Here is a 21666-nt window from a genome sequence, read left to right as displayed (position 1 = left end):
AAAGTCCAGGGGCCAAGTTTGTATTTTGCACGGTGTTGCCATGGCGATGCCTGGAAAACCCATGTTGTTGCATTTTGTGCATCAGCACAAATTGACTTGTTTGGTGACAAGTGCAGCCCAAAGTCGCAATAAAAAAGGGACAAGTGGCACGTTAGCGCCACCCACAGGGAGTGCCGGGTCGGCCGAGTGCGAAGCATGGCCCGCGAGGGCCGTTCGATGCCGCTTGCGGCTTTAATTTTCTTTCTTTTCTTTCTTTTCTTACTACACGGTTTGTCTTCACCTCTGCAGTTACACAGAGTTACTCCAGAGTCTGGGCTTTCACAATGATGAAACTGACAATAAGCAGAAAATCTCCAGCTCTTTTTCTGGGAGGAAAAGAGCGAGAGAAAAAACACTAAATGAGTAAATTTCAACCTTCGACAAAGACTCAACCAGGACTAAAACTGACGAATGTCGCCACTAAATCAGGAAGAAGCAGGACTCGTGTTACGGACGCCGCTGTGAGGGGATTGTGTCTGACTTATACTCCAGAGCGACGTATAGTCCAGAAAATACGGTAAAATCTGTCTCTCTCTGTCTCTGCTGCTGCCAGACTCATTTTGGTCTTAAATGTTCATATTAATAGTTTATGAGTTCGTAGTTTATTTTTTAAGTTTCATTTTGTTTTAGTTTGTTTTTTTGTTTTTTTTTAGCTATTTTGAGTTGTTTTTTTTGTTTATTTGTTTATTTGGGGTTTTTTTGTTATTTTGAGGGTTTTTAAAGTTATTTTTATCATATTTTATATTTATTTTGAGGTTTTTTTTTTATTTTACTTTATTTATTTTTTGTTATTCATAGTTAAGTTTTTTTTTTTTCTTCGTTATTTTGAGGGGAGGGTTTGGAAAAAAACAACTGTGTCCTCTCTCTGTCTCTGCTGCTGTCAGACTCATCATTTTGGTCTTAAATGTTCATATTAATAGTTTATTAGTTCGTAGTTTATTTTTTAAGTTTCTTTTTGTTTTGTATTTAGTTTTTTGTTTTTGTTTTTTGGTATTTTGAGTTGTTTTTGGTTTTTTATTTGGGTTTTTTCATTATTTTGAAGGTATTTAAAGTTATTTTTATCAAATTTTGTATTTATTTTGAGTTTGTTTTTTTATTTAATTTTATTTATTTTTTTGTTATTTTTAGTTAAGTTTTTTTTTCGTTATTTTGATGGGGGGGGTTTGGAAAAAAAAATCTGTCCCCTCTCTCTGTCTCTGCTGCTTCAGACTCATTTTGGTCTTAAATGTTCGTATTAACCCTCTACATAATCCTGGGATTCATTTTTTTTATTTTTTATTTTTTTTAATAAATTTATTTTTTTTATTTTGAGGATTTTTTTTGTTTATTTTCTTAATTATTTTTTAGTTATTTAGATTTTTTTTTTGTTATTTTGAGTTGTTTCTTTTTTATTTTGAGTTCTTTTTGGTTTTTATTATAATTTCTTTTAGTTGTTTTGAGTTTTGTTTTTTGTTTTTTTGTTTTTTTGTTTGGTTTTTTTGGTTTTTTTTTTTTACTGTGTCTCCTCCTGCTTCAGACTCATTCTGGTCTTAAATGTTCGTATTAACCCTCTACATGATCCTGGGGTTTTTATTTCACTATTGTGTCTGTAAATCAAGATATGAACATTAATAACAGACAAATCAGGTCCTTCTTTCCCCGAGGTCGCTCCTGTTAGCGTTAGCAACAGGTTTGATTGACAGCGTTGCTAAGGGCCCTCTCCCTGTTAAACCAGTGAAACAGGCACAAAGGGGCGTTACCTTCAACATCCTCGCTCCTGATTGGCTCTTTGGTTGCTATGATACTCAGGTCAGAATTCTACAAATGGAACTCTGCTCTAAATTGGCCAATGTTGTATTTTGCACGGTGTTGCCATGGCAACAGTCACGTCTTTGATGTGTCACTTTGTGACATCTCAAAGAGCCAAAGCCTGTAAAGCCTCAGAGTTTGTAAGTGTCACTGCATGAGTTTATTTCAGTTGTAGAGAAAAGACACTCAAACACTCAGCTGTTCAGTAGCAGAAGAGAACTTTTACAAATATCTGATAAACTCGCTAATATTAGATTAACAAACACAAACAGCAATGGAAACAAAGATTGAAACCAGGGAAACGACCGAGGGACCCCGAGAACAAGGGGACAACACCCCAGAAGAAATGGTCCAGTTGAGATACATCACAGGTCTAGTCAGACAAATGACAGAACGTCTTGAAAAGCCGGAGTCAGACCACAGTCGTCCAAATGAAAAAGCCCAGGTCCCCAGAAAAGAACTTCAGACTGAAACCAGGGAAACGACTGAGGGACCCCAAGAACAAGGGGACGACACCCCAGAAGAAATGGTCCAGTTGAGATACATCACAGGTCTAGTCAGACAAATGACAGAACGTCTTGAAAAGCCGGAGTCAGACCACAGTCGTCCAAATGAAAAAGCCCAGGTCCCCAGAAAAGAACTTCAGACTGAAACCAGGGAAACGACTGAGGGACCCCAAGAACAAGGGGACGACACCCCAGAAGAAATGGTCCAGTTGAGATACATCACAGGTCTAGTCAGACAAATGACAGAACGTCTTGAAAAGCCGGAGTCAGACCACAGTCGTCCAAATGAAAAAGCCCAAGTTCCCAGAAAAGAACTTCAGACTGAAACCAGGGAAACGACTGAGGGACCCCAAGAACAAGGGGCCAATGCCCCAGAAAAAAGGGGCCAGGTGGGAAACATCATTGAAAAATATGAAAAACCTGAAATGGAGCGACACAGGAGCAAAGTATCAGACTTTGAAGTGAGGAGAAATATTCAGAGGGAGGAGCCGACACGTTTGGAAAAGAAAATACCGGTTTGCACTGGTCAAGTCAGACGGATGAGACAATGTTTTGAAAAGCAGGAGTCAGACCAAAGTCGTCCAAATGAGCCGACACGTTTGGAAAAGAAAATACCGGTTTGCACTGGTCAAGTCAGACGGATGAGACAATGTTTTGAAAAGCAGGAGTCAGACCAAAGTCGTCCAAATGAGCCGACACGTTTGGAAAAGAAAATACCGGTTTGCACTGGTCAAGTCAGACGGATGAGACAATGTTTTGAAAAGCAGGAGTCAGACCAAAGTCGTCCAAATGAGCCGACACGTTTGGAAAAGAAAATACCGGTTTGCACTGGTCAAGTCAGACGGATGAGACAATGTTTTGAAAAGCAGGAGTCAGACCAAAGTCGTCCAAATGAGCCGACACGTTTGGAAAAGAAAATACCGGTTTGCACTGGTCAAGTCAGACGGATGAGACAATGTTTTGAAAAGCAGGAGTCAGACCAAAGTCGTCCAAATGAGCCGACACGTTTGGAAAAGAAAATACCGGTTTGCACTGGTCAAGTCAGACGGATGAGACAATGTTTTGAAAAGCAGGAGTCAGACCAAAGTCGTCCAAATGAGCCGACACGTTTGGAAAAGAAAATACCGGTTTGCACTGGTCAAGTCAGACGGATGAGACAATGTTTTGAAAAGCAGGAGTCAGACCAAAGTCGTCCAAATGAGCCGACACGTTTGGAAAAGAAAATACCGGTTTGCACTGGTCAAGTCAGACGGATGAGACAATGTTTTGAAAAGCAGGAGTCAGACCAAAGTCGTCCAAATGAGCCGACACGTTTGGAAAACAAAATACCGGTTTGCACTGGTCACGTCAGACGGATGAGACAATGTTTTGAAAAGCAGGAGTCAGACCAAAGTCGTCCAAATGAGCCGACACGTTTGGAAAAGAAAATACCGGTTTGCACTGGTCAAGTCAGACGGATGAGACAATGTTTTGAAAAGCAGGAGTCAGACCAAAGTCGTCCAAATGAGCCGACACGTTTGGAAAAGAAAATACCGGTTTGCACTGGTCAAGTCAGACGGATGAGACAATGTTTTGAAAAGCAGGAGTCAGACCAAAGTCGTCCAAATAAGCCGACACGTTTGGAAAAGAAAATACCGGTTTGCACTGGTCAAGTCAGACGGATGAGACAATGTTTTGAAAAGAAGAAGTCAGTCCATAGTCGTCCAAATGACAAAGCCCAGGTCCCCACAAAAGAAATGGGAAATCTTAAGGATCAAGTCAAACCGAACAAAATCAAAACACTCAAGTCTCAGCTCAGTCCGAAACAGCCTGTGGTTAAAACATCCACTGCAGAAACTGAACTTCAGACTGAAACCAGGGAAACAACTGAGGGACCCCAAGAACAAGGGGCCAACGCCCCAGAAGAAATGGTCCAGTTGAGACAATGTTTTGAAAAGCAGGAGTCAGACCAAAGTCGTCCAAATGAGCCGACACGTTTGGAAAAGAAAACACCGGTTTGCACTGGTCAAGTCAGACGGATGAGACAATGTTTTGAAAAGAAGAAGTCAGTCCATAGTCGTCCAAATGAAAAAGCCCAGGTCCCCAGAAAAGAACTTCAGACTGAAACCAGGGAAACGACCGAGGGACAAGAACAAGGGGACAATGTCTCAGAAGAAATGGTCCAGTTGAGACAATGTTTTGAAAAGCCGGAGTCAGACCAAAGTCGTCCAAATGAAAAAGCCCAGGTCCCCAGAAAAGAAATGGGAAATCTTAAGGATCAAGTCAAACCGAACAAAATCAAAACACTCAAGTCTCAGCTCAGTCCGAAACAGCCTGTGGTTAAAACATCCACTGCAGAAACTGAACTTCAGACTGAAACCAGGGAAACAACTGAGGGACCCCAAGAACAAGGGGCCAACGCCCCAGAAGAAATGGTCCAGTTGAGACAATGTTTTGAAAAGCAGGAGTCAGACCAAAGTCGTCCAAATAAGCCGCCACGTTTGGAAAAGAAAACACCGGTTTGCACTGGTCAAGTCAGACGGATGAGACAATGTTTTGAAAAGAAGAAGTCAGTCCATAGTCGTCCAAATGAAAAAGCCCAGGTCCCCAGAAAAGAAATGGGAAATCTTAAGGATCAAGTCAAACCGAACAAAATCAAAACACTCAAGTCTCAGCTCAGTCCGAAACAGCCTGTGGTTAAAACATCCACTGCAGAAACTGAACTTCAGACTGAAACCAGGGAAACAACTGAGGGACAAGAACAAGGGGACAATGTCTCAGAAGAAATGGTCCAGTTGAGACAATGTTTTGAAAAGCAGGAGTCAGACCAAAGAAACTCGTCCAGTCCAAATGAAAAAGCCCAGCTGCCCAGAAAAGAAACTGAAAATCTTGAAGATCAACTCAAACTGTACAAAATCAAAGAAATAAAGTTTGAGGAGGACAGAGAAAAGTGGAGGCAGGAAAAGAAAGATTTGGAAACTAGACTGCAGCTCAGTGAAAGTCAGGTGAGCCAGATACATGGAGATGTTCAAAAGGAAAGGGCAGAAAATGATTTTATGAGACGCACAATCGAAGATGAAAGGCAAGAAAAAGAAGATGCTCGAGAAAAATGTCAACATTTAGTTAAATGTGTTCATGACAAAGAGGTGGAGTTCAACACTGAGATTAGAAACTTTAAAGAGCAGCTCGGACTAGAGCAGCAAAAGTTGGCTCAGAAAGAGAACGAGCTTCAGGAAACACGAGCAAAACTTCAGGAGCAATCGCTGAGAAACGAGAACGCCATGAAGACAGAAAACGAGGAGCTGAGATCTGTCAAAGAGGCGATGGAGGGGCAAGTAGAGATGGGTAAAATTATGGGGCACAAAATAACAGATTTGGAAACAGAATGTTCTGACCTTAAAGAAATAGTTCAAATCTGGGGGGAAATGTTGGCCCAGAGAGTCAAGGTTATGGAGGAAACAGAGATAGAAAATGAAACCAAGGCCAAAACGATTAGGAATCTGCAGAAAGAACAGGCAGAACTTAAAGAAACCATTGAGATTCTGAATAATGAAGTGGCTCAACTAACTGAATCTACTTCCTCAGAGCAGCAGGCGAGTGCCTCAAATCTTGAACTTCCTGCGACTAATTTTGACTCAACTCTGTTCCAAGAAATGCAAGCACAGATAACGTCTTTGCAGAACCAAAATTCAGAATTGAGAACAACCAATGCACAGTTAAACGACAAACTGGTGCAAAAGGAAACTGCTCAAGACGCTAGACTTAGAAGCCAAATTGATCAAATGAATCATGAGTATAATTTAAAATTAAACCATGAGATTACGCGAAGAGAAACTTTAGAGAAAGATCAACGTGAAAGAGAAGCATTTTGGACGAATCGCCTGGAAAGTCTGAGAAAAGACAAACTTGAGCTGATGGACAAACTGCACGAGTCCATGAAAAAGTTCATAGACGAGAAAGAGAAGACGGCAGAGTTATTAGAAAAACAAGTCCAGCTCAAAACGACACTTAAAGAGTCAAATCAAAATGTGCCAAATCCAGAGCGAACATCAGGAACAGAGAGGAACCAAGAGGATCGGAAAAACAGGCCACGGAAAGGGATATTCACCAGGACCTTTGGGAGATTCAGACGCCGCTAAGGTGATCTGACTGGGGACTTTAATTAAGTCTTTACTCAGTTTGAACCATTCTTTAAAAACTATTTGTTCAATAAACATAAAAACTTGCAAATTAAAAATGTAAATGATGTTTTCTGTGGTGTTGTTTTCTTCATAATGTCCAGTGTTTGTGTTATTGTTAAATGAAACATTTTGGTTTGGTTAAATTTATTTCAAACATCAAGACAAAGATAAAAAATCACATGTTCATTTGTCCAACAGTATCTTCATATCAGATCAGAAATTGCCGCTGTCACATTGGAGATAAATGTTTTGGTCCCATTTTCTCTCTGCAGGGGGCGCCGCTGGAGAGACATTTTCAAACATATAAGTTTAATTCACATCATTATGTCCAGTTCATCAAAATCAAAAACGCTGTTATGGGTCTGTTTAAATCGGACGATGTTTTGGATTTTTATGTTTTCAAAATGGCCGCTTTGTTAAGAGCTCGTCATGACCTCTGACCCTGACACTTATGTAAATTATTTTAATAACTTTTGACCCCAGATCTGTCCTGATGATGCTGCCTCAGTTTGGAGTCTGTCGGATAAAAAGTGTAGGACGAGTTTGTGAAAATACAAGATCTTTGGAGAATTTGAACATTTGCGTTTGTTGATCCAAAATGGCCGCCTTTACGTTGGCGATATGGTTTGGTGGTTTCTGTGTCGATGTTCCAAACGCAGACAAACGTCTTCACTTGTACAACTTTTTGATTTAGTTTCATTACAATATTTAATCCCAAAGGCAAAATTTCTCATGTCAAAAAAAATAAATTCTGCTCAAAATTCAGCAAAAAGCTGTGAATCATGAATGTTACATGTTTTTTCTTTATTATTATGCCTTTTTTGTGGAGCGACTTATACTCCAGAGCGACGTATAGTCCAGAAAATACGGTAAAATCTGTCTCTCTCTGTCTCTGCTGCTGCCAGACTCATTTTGGTCTTAAATGTTCATATTAATAGTTTATTAGTTCGTAGTTTATTTTTTAAGTTTCTTTTTGTTTTGTATTTTGTTTTTTGTTTTTGTTTTTTGGTATTTTGAGTTGTTTTTGGTTTTTTATTTGGGTTTTTTCATTATATTGAAGGTATTTAAAGTTATTTTTATCAAATTTTGTATTTATTTTGAGTTTGTTTATTTAATTTTATTTATTTTTTTGTTATTTTTAGTTAAGTTTTTTTTTCGTTATTTTGATGGGGGGGGTTTGGAAAAAAAAATCTGTCCCCTCTCTCTGTCTCTAATATATTTGTATGGAGGTCCTAAAATTTAGTTTTCCCAAATGTTACCAAATTTGACACACAATTCCATTGGGTCATCCCAATCAATAAAGTCAATCAGACCTATGTCGTTTTATGCACCGTGTTGCCATGGCAATGCGCCAAACTGCCGATGTTATCCTAATGGGAATCCTCCCAATTTTTCCCATTCATGGGAAAAATATTAGTTTCATGGAATAATGTGAAATTTGGCACCATGACTCTTCATGTCATCCTGATCAAAAAAGTCAATCAGACCCAAGTCATATTTTTCACTGGGTTGCCATGGCGATGCGCAAAAGCGCCCATGTTATCCTAATGGGAAAATTTCCAAATTTTCTTACATTTCAAAGTCTTATAACGACTTATTTTCGTCAACGACGAACATAAAATTTGGCACAGTGATTCTTCAGGTCGTCCCCGTCAAAAAAGTCTGGAGGGCCAAGTTTGTATTTTGTTCGGTGTTGCCATGGCGATGCCTGGAAAACCCATGTTGTTGCATTTTGTGCATCAGCACAAATTGACTTGTTTGGTGACAAGTGCAGCCCAAAGCCGCAATAAAAAAGGGACAAGCGGCGCGTTAGCGCCACCCACAGGGAGTGCGGGGTCGGCCGAGTGCGAAGCACGGCCCGCGAGGGCCGTTCGATGCCGCTTGCGGCTTTAATTTTAAATTGTATTTCTAAATTGGAAGATTATTGTGATCTTGAAATATTAAAATTAAGTAACATTTTATTATTTTTCCATTGCTCAAAATAAGCCTCACACTCGCAGAAGTCGGTTCCTCGCCAAAACAAAACAAACATCGCTCAAACCTGAAGATGAAAGTGACTTCTGCTCCTGAACCTCTGCAGATCGGACATATAGTTGTTTATACAAAGCGTAAAGGTAAAAAAACAAAAAAACAAAATATACAGTGTTATCTTCATTTTAGATGTTATAAAGTATTTGCAGCTCCCAGCGTTTTCTTTTCTGCGGAAACTGGATCCAAAATGTCTCTTTGGGGGTTAAAGGTCACGACCCCTGATCTAAACAAAGCAGTTTCATCTCTGTGGAATCAAACATGTGCAGGACGCTTCAGAAAACAGCCCAGGAAAGTTACACACTGCACCTTTAATCATGTCGTTGTATAAAAAACAGTTTCATAAAATAGAAACAGGCTAAGATACTATATTTTCTTGACATGAAATCCACAAAGCGCCGGTGAGTCGTCCATAACAGAACAGAACGAGCCAGAGGAAACATCTGCTGTGGCCCTACGTGCAGCTCCGTGTGCCGCTCCGTGTGCAGCTCCGTGTGCCGCTGTGTCCGGCGGGCAGCTGGTGTCTGAGCCCCTCACACAGAGACAAGATGCTGTGGGAGTTTCTAAGTCCCAGTCTGGCTGTGTGCTGTAGGTAGAGAACAGCAAACACAACAGAGTGGACAGAACTCCGCACAGATCTGAGAAATCAACTCAACAAATAATCAAAATATGTCCATCTCTCACATTTATGATGAGAAAATGTTGGTTTCACTTTGAGTTTCACTTCATTTCTCAGTTAAACTTGTATTTCTGTCAGGGTCATATGCACCAGGAGAAATGTAGAAAAAGACGTGGGAGCAAAGGCGACATTTTGAGGACTTTTCACCATTCAAAAGATATAATATTTAACTTAGTCTTATTTTATAAACAAGACTTTTTCCAGGTGCTGCACTTATTAGCAATGCAAACCAAAATATGTCAAACTGTAAATATAAATACAAAATATGTCCATCTCTCACATTCACATTTATGATGAGAAAATGTCGGTTTCACTTTGAGTTTCACTTCATTTCTCTGTTAAACTTGTATTTCTCTCAGGGTCATATGCATCAGGAGATATTTAGAAAAAGACGTGGGAGCAAAGGCGACATTTTGAGGACTTTTCACCATCCAAAAGATATAATATTTAACTTAGTCTCATTTTATAAACAAGACTGTGAATAAAAATACAAAATCTGTCCATTTCTTACATTCTAGTTTATTTGAAAAGAAAAAAATTCCCTTAACTTTCCTAACTTCCCTTAGCTCTTAAATGTGCCAGGATTTATACAGAACATACAGACTTCAGGTGGGGTCATAGGTGACATTTTGAGGACTATTCACTATTCCAAAGACGTAATATTTTAATTCCAACTTCCATTTTTTGTCCATTTGTCCATTTTTTCTACACATAATAGTCAAATAATCAGCAGGTTCATGAGGAAGTGTTAATCGCTGTGGAAATTAGGCTAATTTTGCATCAGTCTGAAATGCAGTTATTATGTTTTTTGTTTTTTTAATGATAAATTAGACCATTACTGGACAATGAAACTAAACCAAAACATAGAGTGAATAAATATGATTATTACAGACAAGAACAGAGCAGAGAGACGACTCTGAACAGGGTTAAACCAGGATCAAACTAGGTCGAAACTCACGGTTTACAGACGTTTATCCCGACAAACAAACACCAGAGGAGGAAATTAAATATGTAAAAATGTAAATGATAACATAAATAAGCTCTGTAAAGACATCAGGGACATACACGCAACGCCGCAGTCTGTGAAAACATGTTTAAAATGGAGTAAAGTTTGTGTTTTTCTCGTGTCAGATTCTGGTAAAAACACGGGGCAAAGCCTTAAATGTAACTCTGTCTTGCTTTCGGAGACATCTATATTATAATCCTGAGTAAAACGACGGGGAGAGGGAGACTGAAAATATCTGCAGCCAGCTATCCTGCGTAAAAAGCAGAAATTTATGCAAGGAGAGGCACTGAGAGGACCTCGGGGGGAAACAACCCAAATCCAAAGAGGAAAAGCTCCAACATCCGGAGCATATCAATCCAAGTGCGGACGCCATTTCCACACTCGCACAGACTTCCCAGGAGGACCATTCTGTGGCTCTGGGCCTCACCGCGGCATGTGGCAGTGTTCATATGTGCTCTGTAATGACGACACGTGCTGCGCTTTGAATCAAATATCTATAAACACAGGGATTTATTTAGACGTGAGATTGACACGTGAGGCGGTCAGTTTTACAGCAGCGGGATGTGGACGTGTTTAGAAATAATTTAGTTACTCTAATTTGAGTTTGGACTTGGTTCTGTCCTGGTTTAGTCCACCTTAAGTCATCATTTTAATCTTTGTTGAGATGTTTAAAAGATGTATACCCAAATACTAATCGATATTAAAACTAGATGCCAATTTGAACGAGTATCGACGCAGAAAAAAAAAGTTTGTCCTGTCCTGAAAGGTTTTGAATAGTGCTCACGTGATCCCATTAGAGAAATAATACTTGGATGAAACTGTTTAGAGCTGAATTATAAATGAACCTGGCCGAGCAGAGCGGGCGCTGTGCTGTTTCGTGTGTTTGTCGGAGCGGAAACGAGCAGAGACAGTGGTGAGACAACAGTGGACGGGGACTGGGACATGTGCTGCAGTCTGTAATGAGCTGAGTTTAAAGTCACAAATACACGGGGAGAATTATACTCTACTACACAAACATGTTCAAAAGTGCGCTCGGAAAAGTGCAGTTCGATCTCGGTTACAGGAAAGAAGCGATGGGATGGAATGAAGTAAAAGTATCTGTACTTTACTAAATACATTTGCAGATACTTAAGTGGATAATATTTACTTTTACTTCACTACATCTAAGAGCAGTATCTGTACTTTCTACTGCACCACCATTTTTAAACTGGTTTGTGTTTTTTTACGATAGTGCGACCTGCTGAAAAGGCTGAGGTTTATTTTTAACACGTTCAGAATTGGAGCAAATAAAAATACACAAATAAAAACAGCTGGAAAAATCGATTCTGTTGTTTCTGTTGAACAAATTTCAGCTCAAATCTGCATCAAAATCACCACATTTGAAGATTAGACTCAAAATTTGAGTGAAATACTTTTACTTTTTACTCTTTAAGTATATTTTTGAACGGGTACTTTAATATTTTGACTTATTTCATGTGATACTTTTACTTTTACTTGAGTTTTTGAGTTTTTTCTTTACTCCAGTGTCTGTACTTTTACCAAATTTCCGTACTTCTTCCAGCTCTGCAGTAACGTGACGTGAGTACAGTAACACTATAGTACTCCACAACATCTCAAATCTATACTATAAATACTGCAATGTCGTTTTGTCACGAGCTTTAGTGAAGAATGACGCAGGATTTGTGATATTTGTAGGAGTAAATGAATGAATGAGTTTCTGAAAATGGGTCTATGGGTCAAACTCTTTTACACTGATATTAAATAAGTGAAGATGTTTCTAAAGACACAATTCCAGCTCCACGACTGAATCAATCTGATAAATGAACAACTATGCAAAAGCTTTACTTTGGTAAATTGGAGAAAATAGGTTAGCCTTGAAGTATAAACGCTCAAGTGGGAAGGACAGAGAAGGGGGAAGTGAAGAGGGAGAAGAGAAACGTCCCAGGAGGCTGCATCTCCCCAGCATCTGAGCATATAAATAGAACCTGCCTTATTCCCAGAGCAGGAAAAACACAGAAGAGAAAAGAAAGGAAAAAATCTCAAATCCAGGGCACCTCCAAAAGACCAAAGACATGTTCACGATGAGGAATTACCGCGCGCCTGGACATGTTACATTAGACATCGCCTTTTCTCCGCACGCTCCTCCTTTTGGGCAGAATCGGACAAGAAACAAACTTATTTAACAAACTTTGAGGAGAAGCAGAGGTAGTTTCGGCTCAAACGACATTTAAAAATACAAAATGTCATAGAAATTCAGGTGAAATTGTGATCTAAGCTGCAAGATTTGTATTTATTTATTAAATTTTTTACATATCGTGCACTGCAGCTGATGTTGTGTTGCTTTTGGAACATGGTTTGTTTTGTGCGTTTACTGTATCGATAGTGGCTCAGTTTGTGTTTAGAGCGTTTGTTTGTCCACTAATCTGAAGGTTGGTGGTTCAAATCCCACTCTCAACATAGACGTCATCGGGAAAGCGGTCAAACGTGCTGATCCACAGGTTGACGGTGCGATTCCAGGTCCAACAGATGAACGTTGTTGTTGTTTCTTGATGTAAAACGCTGTAAAAACTGTGACAATTAACCACGACTGTTTCTATTATTTACTAAATGTGAAAAGTCAATCACTCACAGTTTCATAATATATAAAAATATTAACACAAACCTCATATTGTCCCTTTTTCAACAGCGCAGAAAACATTTGCACTTTTCCACGACATCTCCCCCTTGTTTTCTAATCTCTTTGAAGTTACTGCTGCACAAAAAAAAAGCCATTTCTCTAAATCGCTCCGGTCCGACTCGTGCTTAAGGCTTCCCTCTTGTTGTAGCAGTGTGTTTTTTCTTTTATGCAAACAACACAGTTTAAGCCCACGCCTCCTGACACGACACCGCGGTGAACTTGGTGGGAGGCTCTGCTGAACAGCGGGAGCAGAGTGGACTCCAGTAGTTCAAAGAGGAACAAACACGAGCGCTCGGCGACGCTTCCTCGAGATTTAAACCAAAACAAGTGACCTTCTCCGGGTTTAGAACAACAATATGTCCGACTGTGCAGAGAGAAACACGGTCGAATGAAAAGGGCTTTGTGGAAACGACAGAACACGTGTACATTTATCGAGTATGTACCATCTGTCGATACATTATACACCACATAGAGAGATTTACAGCCATAAATGGTGAAACTGAAACTACTTTATGCCACGGAAAATAACAACAAAGCAAGAAAATACCAGTAAAACATTGTAAAATCGACAGTATCACTAAAAAGCATGGACTGCAATACAAAAACACTGTATTTTCTGGACTATAAGTGTGACTTTTGTTGACAGTTTGTCGTTGGTGCGACTTCTCCTCAGATGTGACTTATATGTGAAATGATTCAAATCTATAAAGTCACATGTTGGTTCTTGTCACAGTGACAGTCGTGCGAGGGGCTCTAGACTTGGACCAGTATCTACTCCTCCTGAACCACTCAACGTTTAAAATATCAACATTACACTCATTTAAAAGACAAAGACAAACACTGAACAAAAATGAGCCTAAAATAAAGTCGTTTTCTGCGACGCTTCATCTTCCTCTGGAGTGGGTGGATTTGTTCAGAATCGACACCGAGGATGAAGAATTCAGTGGATTTATTGATTTGGAGTGAGATCCAGAGTAAACTTGTTGTTTTTTCTGCTTTATTTATCTGATTAACTGTTAATATCTTACGTTAACAAACCAGACACGTGTTCAGTTCTGTCTGTGCTTCATGGAGCTGAATAAATATAAATGTGTTACGTTAGCGTTAGCATTAGCATTAGCATTAGCGTGATGTACTGATATTCAGCCTGGTGTTCAATGTTTCATTATTATTATTATTATAACTTGACTTTAAAGATAAAACGTCTGTTCTTGGTCACTACTTCCTGTTAGCGTCACAACTTCCTGTTAGCGTCACTACTTCCTGTTAGCGTCACTACTTCCTGTTAGCGTCACTACTTCCTGTCCAATTTTATCTCTGTTTTAGCAGAATCTTGCAAAAATTAATAAATCCTGTTAATAGATGCTGTTGTTCTCTATTTTATTATTATTATTATAACTTGACTTTAAAGATAAAATGTTTGTTCTTGGTGTCGGATTTTGTAAAATAAATTTCCCAAAACAATGTGACTTATATATGTTTTTTTCTTCATTATTATGTATTTTTTTGCTGGTGCGACACATAGTCTGGACAACACAGTATTAGCAATGAGCCACTGAAGTCACTTATTCAACGTTTTACAGCTCAAATCTTATTGTATTATTGTATTATTAAGAAAAGTACACACGATAAATATTTAGCCCCAAAATATATAAATCCATCTCTCACACTGAATCATATATTAAGTCCTTTTTAAACCACAGATTAATAGAAAAGCAAGGCCGATTTCATAATAAATGTAACAATAAAGGAGTAAATATAAGTAGAAAAGGTGATAGTAGCAGCTGTAGCCGTGTCACACATTTTAAAACACGATGTTTCGCTACAGAGAAATACTGCGATAAACGATAATAGTGAAAGTACAACTAGAGTTTTTAAATAGACAGTGATATTAAAAGGTCTCAGCTGCAACAAATACTGTAAATGAAACAATAATTACCCACAGAAGTCACTTTTTCAACCCTCTGCAGCTCAAAGCTCACTGTATTACATAAAAACACCAAAACTCTCTCCAGTATTGCAAAGAAATTGTACAGTAAAAATTCTCCAAACTATATTGATCCAAAGTACATATCCACGGTACTTCTGCTGACATTCGTAGTAATAAGTGAGATCATAATAAAGTATAAACACATTTGGAGAGTGTGACACAAGGTTTTACAAACAGATGAGTTAAAGTGTCACCGACGTCACTAAAACTTATCAAGGTTATTAAAGCAGTGGGCTCTGGAAAGACAAATGAGTAGTAATTATGATTAATCGCTTTAGCCTAATTAAAAGCATAATGAGGCATTAATAGGCAATTTACAAACAGATAGAACACAAACAAAATATAAATACCCCCTCCCTCTCTCCACAAAACCTATTTAAGTGCTAATTCTGCTTTTGATTGGCTATTATTTTGTTATTGGCGTGATATCACAATCAATTACATAAATCTCTTCACTGTCTCAGTTTCATTTGGCATCGCGCTCGTCTTTTCAAGTCCAATGTGAGCAGATGTTTAGTAAAGCAACAGCGTCTCTCTGAAATGAATCCACACTATTAAAGATATTAAAGAGAGAATTTTAACAAGTACTTGTGCTGCGAGTCACATAAAATAAGGCTGTGAGTAAACAGATAAAACAGTAATATCCATAATATACTGAACTCATGGTTAATACAAAACGTCGTGAGTGAAATAACTCAGTGGACTTTGGATAATGCTTCTAAAAATATGTTTCACTGCTGCTTCAATCATATTATTTTATCCCATTCCTAGTTATGATGGAGTAAGAAATACATAAGGAAAGCCCCAAAGTTTCTCTTCTTTACGGTTATAAAGTTACGTGTGGTTATATAAAACATATTCCCCAGACTCATGTAACTTTTCTGAGGAGGGAGTTTGTCATAGACTTGTGTCCGTGGAGATACTGTTGCTTCTGTCTTGCATTTATCCAACTGCAGGATTTATTATTGCTAAAAATACATAAATTCTAATTGAGATCAGACCTGGAACCCTGCGTTTTAACAAAATAAAACCAGAATATCGCTTGTTATACAGTTATATTGTTGTATATTTGCAGTTTTTTCCCACGTTTACTCCTTATTTTGTTTGTTTTCCTGCTGCTCCGACGAGTGCACTTCATAACTACCGCCATCACGCTAATTGCGAGTAAATCCCGCGCGGTCGAGGAGTGCGTTGGCCGTACAAAGAGTCCACACGACGGCGTAAGCGGCGGTGCATCTGCGACCGGGAGACGAGGCTGAAACACGGAGGTGGGACGGCGCTGAAGTGTGTAAACATGTGAAATGTGCCTGGATCTGCAGAGCTAGTGTGAGGGATTCTACTTTGACAACTTAATCCAGTCCAAACACGGTAAAAGGAACATTCCCACGGGCAGCCTCTTCCTCCTTCCTCCTCCACGGATGATTTGCATTCAGTCTGCTCTGCCCGAGACATGTGACATCTGTTTCAATGACAATGTGACAGCGAATCAGCATAATATCTCCATTCTAAAAATATGCCATTAAAACACAATGCCGTAGGTATATAACGAGGTGTACAGGGTTAGAGCAGGGCCATGTCGACACAGAGACACTAATGAAGCAAGTAAAGTAAGACGTAAGTGTCAAACTAAACAAAAAAAAGACGAAAAAGCGACTGGGTTGTGGGTTGTGATTGTAAATTGGATGTTTTAAGCTGTGCCTGACCACTGATTTAAGACGTGTCTGGAGACTGTTCGTAGTAGGAGTTCGTTTACACCTTGGAGTTTACGGGAAATAAACCCGCTAAATGAAATATGTGGGTGATGTGCTTATTTTTAGTCAGTCTCAATTTTAAATGTGACTATATTTCACAACGAAGCGACGCCGTGAAGACGAAAAAACATGATATTCTCTTCCTCGTCTTCGCTTTTCACTGTTTCTCTGCAAACTCGAAGGTCGGAGGATCGGTTTTCATTCGTTGTGTCCTTAGGCAACACATTTTACCATCTAGAATAAAGTAAATGGACAGTACTGGTCAGAAATAGTCACGGTAATGCGTTTTGAAGCACGACTGAGCGACAGGTGCGTAAGAGGAGAAACTGTTTGTCTGGAAGGTTAAGAAAACTCCTGGACATCGTTAAACTTTCAGACAGAAGCACGATATATCGCCTCAGAGATATACTGTGATAAACGGTAATATTGAAACTACTTAACACCACCGATACAATAATAATAATCCGAGTGAACTATTTTTTAAAAGACGGCATCGTTAAAAGACATGAGCTGCAACGTATAAAGAAGAAGCCACTTATTCGACCTTTTACCACAGCAAAAACTCTCCAAATGTCTCAAATTTTACAAAGAAAATGCACAAAAGATCAATACTGAGCATAAAAATATATCGTTCCAGCTTTTGCACATTGAACAATAAGTCGATATAATAATTATCGTGACAAACATGATCAGAACAGTCAATAAAAGTCACCGTAAAGGTTCTGTTGGTGCCAAAAATGTGTTATATTAATCAAATACTGCGATGGTCGTGTCCGATAAAAGATGTGGATGTTTTAGCGTCGATAAACATTAACCCCAAAGCGACGCAGGATCAGGATCGGACGCTATTACCGCGGTTCAGTGTAATATTTCCCAGTCCTTCTATAAAACCAGAACATTTCTAACAAAGCGAGTTGTAAATGTGGCACACAGACAGTACAGAGGAAAGACGCAGCTCACCATATGAACCGCGGGTACAGCATGTATCACCAACTGTGCGACTGTCATCTTCTCTCACTCTATGGTCCAACAAACTGTTTTATTGTGATATGAATGTACTTCTATTTTAAACCACGCAGAGAGGATCAGACGGCACAAAACGTTTACTAGACACCATCTCATAGTTTATAGCCGCCATAAAACTGAATGTGTTCTCCTAAACAGAGGGAATCCTAAACAGAGGAACAGGATAATATTTGTTCACATGACAGCTTAATCTGCACTCTCCTCGTGAAACCTTTACGAAGGAGCAATCAGGCATTTAATTCAGAAGTTTCTTATCAGAGCAGCAGTAATGATAATCACAACAATAATGGCAGTGTGACACTGTTGTTTAGCATAAACATCTCCCCAGTGTATTTATGTGACAAGGCTCCAGTATAAGGGCTTATTACTCTGATTCTTCCACAATAATAAAGGCTTTAATGGTTCAACGCTGAGAATCGCTGTCTCTTTCTTTTCTCTTTTCAAAGTCTGAAGTGAAAACAAAATAGTGAAGACAAATACAAAGTCCACTGAAAGTTGTGACGTTCAAAGAGTTAACAGATTTTTGCCCGTATGACACGTTTGAGGGAAAAAAAAAGAGTTTTGCAGAGTTTTGCTTTGTTTCTGACGACTGAATCAAGGTGTTAAAAGCAGTTTATAGAAGTTTTCACAACTCCAGATGGCTTTTTTGCTCACACAAGCAAGATTAACATGATAAATGTTTCACAAGGACTCCAGCAGTTTCACAGACTTTACCACTAGAATACCAATTATACTTCAAACTAAAATAAATACTATTTCCTTAAGCAACACATCTGTTGGTAATCATGTGTTGATTTACAAACTCAAATGTACCACTACATGATACTGAGGTTAATATCAGGACCAAACGAGTTCCATTAACATAAATCTGTCATGTTACTCTTTATTCAGCCTTGATCAAATACTTTTACTGTTACTCTGAGGATAAACCAGGGATTAGATTTGTCCTGTGTCTGTAAAAGTATCACAGGCTGAAATGGCTCAGTGTTTGAGATTTAGCATCTGTGTTATCTGCAACAGAACAAGAGCAAATGTTTTGTGCTGAAAAAGGCCCATCAGTGGAGTGTGAAGAGGAGCCTTTTTGGCAGTAGTAGAAGTACTCACCAGCCTGGTGCGTGTTCACGGTGATATTGGCCAAGGACCTCGCCGCCACGGCCAGCCCCGACACCCCGTTCACCGCCTCCACGTGGAAAGTGTAGTTTGCGTGTACGGCGTACTCCAGGATCGCCACAGACGTCCCGGTCAGGCCCAGCGCTTTGGGGATAAAGCGCAGGTCGGGCTCACAGGGCTCGCACTGGCTCCCCCCGCTGTCCAGAGCGTCACAGCGCTGGCACAACACGTTATAGGACAGGTCCTTCCTGCCCCCACTGTCCCGCGGAGGCATCCACTGAAGGAACAGCGCCGTGTCGTTTATCAGGGACACCACGTTCCTGGGAGCTGACGGGGGTCCTAAAAAACAGACACATAATAGTTACAGAGTTTCTCATTCAGACGACCATTTGTCTTTTTCATGAGAAGAAGAAGAAGAAGAAGAAGAAGAAGAAGAAGAAGAAGAAGAAGAAGAAGAAGAAGAAGAAGAAGAAGAAGAAGAAGAAGAAGAAGAAGAAGAAGAAGAAGAAGAAGAAGAAGAAGAAGAAGAAGAAGAAGAAGAAGAAGAAGAAGAAGAAGAAGAAGAAGAAGAAGAAGAAGAAGAAGAAGAAGAAGAAGAAGAAGAAGAAGAAGAAGAAGAAGAAGAAGAAGAGTTTATCTCAAAAAATATATTTACATGATGTTCAATATGTAAATTACAGCACTTTTCACCTTCAAGGCACTCGAAACACTTTACAACAAGGAAACATTCACACACCGGAGTACACACACACTGGGGCGAGGGGGGTAAAGTGTCTTGCTCAAGGACACAACAACAGCAACATTGATCTGTGAGAGCCTGAATCGCACCATCAACCTATGGATCAATGTGTCTGTTTATGTCAAGAAGGGGATTTGAACCTCTAACCTGTAGATCAATGGACAAACACTCTACCAACTGAGCCACTGTCACCCATTTATCTGCAAATCTTAAAGGTGCACTGTGTAACTTTTCTCGCACAGGGTTTGGAGTGTGACAGACAAACTTTTCTATCTCCACAGACGAGTGAAACGCTCAGCTGGAAAAATGTGTGTAACTGAATAAATGCAAAGAAGATCAGTTTGATTCCAGACAGGGCGATGACATCTCCATGGAGACAGACAGGCAGCAGGAAAAGTTACACTGTGCACTTTAAAATCTGGAAACACCTTTGAATAAATAACATTGTTGTCTGAAAATGAAGCATTATATCTTCAACCTGTCCTAAATGTAGCCTTTAAACGCATTAAATATTTACTCCCTCAGACTAATTAGCTCAGACGACGAGGGAAACACAAAGGTAAAAGAGCAGCCCCGTTTCAAAATATTAAATATGAGGGAAATACAGAGGTAAAAAAAATATTCACATGGGCGTCATAGTCTAAATATAGCTCTAATTGGGATCTGTGTTGTACTACAATGGGCGATATTGCACTCTTGAGTTTAGGAACATTATCACTGCTCTGCAAACTTGTATCCATGGCAACAGCGCAATAAAATGTTGAACCTACAAACTGATCACAGCGAAACAGACGATACACAGACAATACTGCATCTTAATGGGCTTGATGGATACGTGTACTTATAATAGTACCAGGGACTGCCATTATTCCGTCATTATTTATTTATTTATTCAATATTTTAGCAGTTTTTTGCAAAGACGACCTGACAGAGGCGGCGTAAAACTGCACGACGTAACACGAGACAGTGAAACGTTTGCAGATTACAGATATAAAAGTGTAAAAAGCCTGTGCGCTGGTCCTGTAAAACGCTCTGGACTGGGTTTTTAAAAATCGACAGAGGTCAAAACGAACTCGAGGTTTAAAGTTTTAACGTCTGCTGCAGGTGGATCCAGTCACTCGCTGCAAAGAACTGAAATAATTGATTTAATTAGTTCATTAACATTAATAGAAAAGGCACTCGAGACTGGGATTGTGTCATTACATCTAAACCAACAGCATTTTATTCAGCTGTTAGAAAAAAACATTACACCAAAAGAAATAATAAGATGTAAACTACTGGATTTAGTGTTCGGTCGGTTCTAACGTGGATCTGTTCTCTTATAAAACACAATCAGTGAAAGAAGTGAATAAGTTAATAATAAGTTAAATCATTTCAGCTAATGTCGACTGAACAAACAAGTCTCAGTTTTACCACTTAAGTTTTTAAGATTTTTGATTATCTAAACCTCAAATCACAAACAATAGGCCCAGAGTTTTATTTTCTTTGAGTGTGAATAATAATGAGCCATGGTGCTTTTACCGACAACCAGTCACACTTGTGAAAAATTGTCCATAAACGTTTGTTATTTCATTAAAGACGACATATTGTACTTTTGTTTGATACACATTATAATCTACGACACTCCTGGATCTTTATGTCGTGTTTTGGACATTTTAAATTGCAATATTGATCTAAAATGACTTCATAAAAGAAACAAGTTTGCTGATTTCCGGGTTGATTTTGGAGCAGGATCTGTAGATATTTCCATGTGGTAACCTAGGGGGCGCTAAAATGAATATAAATCTGTTTCTAGAATCACAAACGCATCTGAGGAAAACGTCAGCCTTCTCATGACAGGTGCAAAAATCTCACACTGTCAGGTTTTTGAAAGTACAAAGTGTGAGTTTTTAGAGCGTGTTTGTGGAGAACGTGGGCGCTGATCCTTCAGGAGCCCCGCACGCTCAGCTCCGGATTCATACTTGTCAATTTGTGCTGTGACAGATATCACACCAGATGTTATTTTTGCAGTTGAGATGAAGAAGCATAAGCTTGTAGGCATGCATTTACATTTAGCACTTTTTATATTAAACAAATAAAAAGGAGAGAAATAGTCACAACACGACAGACGACAACGGAACAGAGAGACAAAGACGCAGAGAAAATGAAATAAAAGCAGAATTGTACT

General features: G+C 39.2%; 1 protein-coding gene across 2 annotated transcripts in view; it reads right to left on the bottom strand.

Annotated features, from left to right (window-relative positions):
- The window catches only part of epha6 (eph receptor A6), an 83899-nt gene that overhangs the window by 23665 nt on the left and 38568 nt on the right, over positions 1-21666 (bottom strand). For both annotated transcript variants that reach the window (XM_033988695.2, XM_055230595.1), the window contains exon 8: positions 18755-19099. In XM_033988695.2, coding sequence (XP_033844586.1) covers positions 18755-19099 — 345 coding nt within the window. The remainder of the gene's footprint in view (positions 1-18754; positions 19100-21666) is intronic.

The sequence above is a fragment of the Periophthalmus magnuspinnatus genome, chromosome 3 (genome assembly GCF_009829125.3).
Source record: "Periophthalmus magnuspinnatus isolate fPerMag1 chromosome 3, fPerMag1.2.pri, whole genome shotgun sequence".
NCBI lineage: Eukaryota > Metazoa > Chordata > Actinopteri > Gobiiformes > Gobiidae > Periophthalmus > Periophthalmus magnuspinnatus.
Note: the sequence above shows the minus strand (reverse complement) of the source record. Positions and strands in the feature narration are given on the sequence as shown.